At 40.6% G+C, this 4,934-nt stretch overlaps 1 protein-coding gene across 1 annotated transcript in view; it reads left to right on the forward strand.

The window, feature by feature from the left end:
* LOC107611673 (protein FAR1-RELATED SEQUENCE 5-like) overlaps positions 759-4,934 on the forward strand; it is a 5,042-nt gene continuing 866 nt past the window's right edge. Inside the window, exons 1-3 of the mRNA XM_016313576.1 lie at positions 759-1,058; positions 1,759-1,863; positions 2,518-4,731. Coding sequence (XP_016169062.1) covers positions 759-1,058; positions 1,759-1,863; positions 2,518-4,731 — 2,619 coding nt within the window. The remainder of the gene's footprint in view (positions 1,059-1,758; positions 1,864-2,517; positions 4,732-4,934) is intronic.

The following is a 4,934-nucleotide window of genomic DNA, read 5'->3' on the forward strand; positions in this document are numbered from 1 at the left end:
GTATAAGTTTATTATAATTATAGAGTAAGTAAAATTTATTATTGTTTTATATAATTTAAAACTTAGCTAGGTTTAATTTAATAATTATAAAAATAATAAAATTATTTAATATAAACATACATATAAATATTTTTAATATAAAAATATAAAAATTTATAGTATAAAGCAAGTGTCGAATTTTAAATACAGAACATGTATTTTAAATGAGTATTAAAAACCACTGAGTTTAAATGAGTATTAATTAAGTAAATATAACATTTATTTTATTTATTATTTTATATTTTAAGCATTTAATATAGGTTTAATAGATACGGTCATTGATTTTGCACAGTTAATTACTAATATCTTAAAACGGTTACACTAACGTATTTTAATAATATCATTTTGAATTTTTTCTTAATCCAACTATCCAATTAAAATATTTGTTAATATTTCATTCAAATTTTAAATTTAGAATTTTTAATTACCGTGTTATATATTAATTATACTGCAAAATATCTCTTATTAATTATAGTGTGCCATATATGATAGGAAACTTTTCCCATGCTCCAGTCCACTTTACTGGATCTCTGATGTTCCATGTACGGCCGGTCACGCTTTTTTAATTTGTCCTGTAGTCAAATGTGAAATATCGAGAATGTCCCTGAAGAAAGGCAAAAATGAGGGCAGGTAAAGTGATCAGCTCAAAGAAAAAATGAAGCCGAGTAGCCCCTCAGCTAGCTGGTTTAAGAGTGCTTGGGCTGAAATACGGTGTCGTCATGGAAAACCCCAGATGCCCTAATCTGATATTGTCCTCTCACCCATGGAGGCTTGGAGGCCGTCCTCATCGGTCATCGTTTGTGTTGTTTGTGTATGTACTTAAAGTGACTGTGGCCTTCAACTTCTGGATCCCTGATAACGTCGGAGGTTGGAATCGAAGTAAACGGTCATCGCGGAGGCCTTGTTTATCTTACCCGCCCGATCGCACGAGTTGGCACCATAGATCGCAGCTCGTCTTAGTAACAGGTGGTGGACATCGCGCAATTTTGTTCGTCGACGCGGTGGTCCCATCGCCCTGTGTAAGTCCGTCGACGGGTGAGACTCAATCTGCCAATTTCCGTTTTGTTTTCAATTTAATTTCTCCATGGTGAGGATGTGGCTGAAATTTTAACCTGTCTCTGAAATAACGGATTTTTTTACTACTCTAATTTTGATGTTGTTGTTGTTCTTGAGAAATATGAAAAATATTATATGATCTTGTTGAAAATGTGTGTGATGTGTTAATGTTGGTTTAACCGCGTCGTTGATCTAATGAGATGATTGAGCATAAAGTGTGTTCTGAAAAAAGTAGAGGTAATTGAGTTTGTTGCTTAATCCCGTAAGAAAGCGTTGAATTTGCTGCTCCAAAGAATGCGTTATTCTGCTTTGTTTTTTTCTGTAAAAGCGTTGGGTATTTATTTTGTTACAAATTCCTTTGTACCTGTATTGGTAGCAATTAGGATGTAATGGCGAATGTGTTTGCTTGTTTGTGTCGTAGTTGTATTGAATGTGGTATTTTTGGAATTTTGTGTATGTAGTAGGCAAGTGGAGGCTGTGAGGATGTTGGATAGTAGATGAGGTGGTAAAGTAAGGGTTTGTGATGTATGTAAGTGGCATATTTTTTCATTGATCGGGTGAGACAGTTTTGAGGCGGGCAAGTTGATTATAGTAACTGTGGCAAAGAAGTTTGTGCAATCCCTAGTTTATTGTTTGTTATAGTTTGACATGTTTGTATTTCAGGTAATAATGGCATCAAGTAGCAAGTTTTGCAAGGATGCGTGTATGTGGAATGAGCCTCTTGCGGACAACTGGATGGAGGGCAAGGGTGGTGTGTCGAATTCTCAGGTACGACTGGTATAGGTGCCAATCTGTATTTATTGTGTGTGAGTGGGATCGAATTCGATGGGAATGGTCTGTTACACCATTTCGGTGGTGTTGTTCATGGAGTTGGTTGCACTCTTAGCAGGTGTGAGGGTTATGCTGTGAGAAGTTATATTCTATGTGGTGACAATGATGTGACGAGTGTGATGCGTAGAAGAAATTATAGATTTGTGTTTTGTTGTTAAGTTAGCCGTGGCTGTAGTATTTGTTAAGTTTTCATTTATGAAGTTTCACATTTTAAAGAAATATGCACCACTTGCATCTGTGATAATGAGCCTCAAGAAGCAAATCCTTTATTAAATAGATTGGCATGAACATGTTGTAGTGGCCAACCATTATGATGATTGGGTAAACTGTATGTTAAATTATAACATGATAATGTTTATTAAATGAAAATAATAATCCTGAAAGGAGTTTTTCAGTTCAAGTTATCTGGGTTGAATTAATAACCATATTAGCGCGTATGAACATTGCATCTGCAAAATATACATTGAGACTAATTGAAAATGCAAGGATTTGATGTTATCTAGTTTTAATATGCATGGATATGCAATATTTAAACACAACGCATTCCACATAATGCCAGCTGGTGGCGAAATGTTTGTCTTATTGTTTCAGGACACAATGTATGATACGAGAGTGGAGGAAGACGCTGAGTTATCCGATTGGGAAGGAAGGGGGGCTTCAATGTTGCCCGTTTTTTTGGGTTTGGATGGGTTGCAAGCAGAAGATGTGCTTGAAATGGAGTTTTCTTCACCTCAGGAGGCAAGCGGCTTCTATAACAATTACAGCCGACTAAAGCGGTTTGCATCAAGGCGAGGCAAGACGGTTAGAAACACTGCCGGAGAGATAGTGTGGTACACGTTTGTTTGTAATAGGCAAGGATTTCGAGAGAAGAAATGGTTGGAAAAGGTTGATCGCAAAAGGGAGCATAAGGTTGTAACCCGATGCGGATGCATGGCGGAGATGAGGATAAAGAGGAAAGAGGGTAGTGGGAGGTGGTATGTGTCGCGTTTTGTCGAGGAGCATAACCACGAACTTGCGTATGGGAAGCTTGTTGATTATCTGCGGTCACACAGGAAGATATCTGAGGTAGAAGTTGCTCAGCTAACAAGCATGAGGGAGATTGGGATTAGCATACCTAAGATTTATGAGTCTTTCGCAGCACAACTAGGGGGCTTTAATCTGGTAACATTCACAAAGCAAGATATGTATAATGAGATACGGAAACAGAGAGGTCTGCAAGGCGGAGACGTAAGTGCAGCTATTAGGTACTTGGAAGGTCTGGCACGCATGGATGGGAAAATGTTTTGGCGGTACAAGTTGGGGGCAGGGCAACACCTATGCAACTTGTTTTGGAGCGACAGTCGTTGTCAGGAAGATTATGGGATATTCGGCGATGTGCTAGCATTCGATGCTACCTATGGCCGCAACAAGTACAACCTACCTGTTGTAGTCTTTTCCGGAGTAAACCACCACAACCAGACATGCGTATTCGGAACAGCAATGGTCTCATGCGAATCGCAGGAGTCATATATTTGGGTTCTTCGCCAGTTCCTGGAATGCATGCAAGGTAAGGCACCGCATTCAGTCATCACGGATGGCGACCCGGCCATGCGGATAGCAATCCGGTCCGTTTTTCCTGAGGCACATCATCGTTTGTGTGCCTGGCATCTGCTGAGGAACGCGACTGTTAACATAAGCGACCCGAGATTCACACAAATGTTTAGACACTGCATGCTGGCAGATATGGAAATCGAGGAGTTCGAAGCGCATTGGGAGTCAATGCTCAACGAGTGCGGTGTTAGGGAGGTTGAGTGGGTTAAGGAGTTGTACAGCAAAAAGCACGCTTGGGCAACCGCATACATTCGTGGTAGATTTTTTGCTGGAGTACGGACAACCTCTAGGTGCGAGTCACTGCATGCCAAACTAGGTAGGTTTGTTGAGAGCAGGTATGGGGTGTTAGAATTTGTCAGAAATTTTCAAAGGTGTGTGGATTTTCTTCGTGACACGGAGGACGAGCTAGACTTTCGTTCATGGTACGGAACACCTGTGCTACAAACAGAGTTTGTTGAGCTGGAAAAGTCTGGATGGACTGTGTTCACCCGCGAAATGTTTGTCAGATTCCGGGATAGCCTGAAACGGTGTGTTCGTGTTAGAATATGTGAATTTAATGACAGTGAGAACCCTCATACATATACTCTCCAGAAGTATCGGAGGCCTGAGATGAATTGGAAGGTTTATAGGGACCATATCTCGAACAGATTTAGCTGCAGCTGCATGCGTATGGAGTCGTTTGGCATTCCTTGTGTGCATATCCTTTCCGTCTGTGTTATGCTAGACTTGGTGGAAATCCCTGAAAGCCTTGTGCTGCGTAGGTGGTCTAAGGCAGCCAAATTGGAGATACATAACCAATGTGTTGAGCAACAGACTGCTGACCCAAGTGTGACCTATAGGACACGATTGGGTGCTTTCTCCCAGCTGTGTAAGCGTTTAGGGCGCGTTGCTTGCATGAGTGATGAAGACTTCAAGCTTTACTCAAAGAAGCTTCTGAGCGATGCTCTCTTCCTTGAAATAAAGTATGGCTTAAGACCATCAACGGATGATATCACAACAGCAAATGATTGCGGGGTGAAAGACCCCATTCGTGTCAGAACAAAAGGCACTGGTCGGATGAGCCAAGCAGGCGGTTCTGCGCCGAAAACTAAAAGAAAGTGCAGCACATGCGGGAAGCTAGGGCACCGAAGGACTAGATGCCCCAATGGAGCCGCGCAAGCTTCAACGAGGATCAATGAATCACATGGTGGAAGAAACAAACGCAAGCGATCAAAGGTTACCACCTAACTAATTCCTGCATGGAGTGTTTAGTTTGCGACGTGACCAATAAAACTAACTCTATCCAGCGGTTCAATATTAATGGCACTTAAATCTTTGAACTTAACTACATGCTGTTTTGGAGGTCCAGTAGTTATTTCAGTATTATGTGCCTCAATATTTATTTGTTAAAAAATTTAGCACTTTAAGTGTGTGGGTAA

This window comes from Arachis ipaensis, chromosome B08 (genome assembly GCF_000816755.2).
Source record: "Arachis ipaensis cultivar K30076 chromosome B08, Araip1.1, whole genome shotgun sequence".
NCBI lineage: Eukaryota > Viridiplantae > Streptophyta > Magnoliopsida > Fabales > Fabaceae > Arachis > Arachis ipaensis.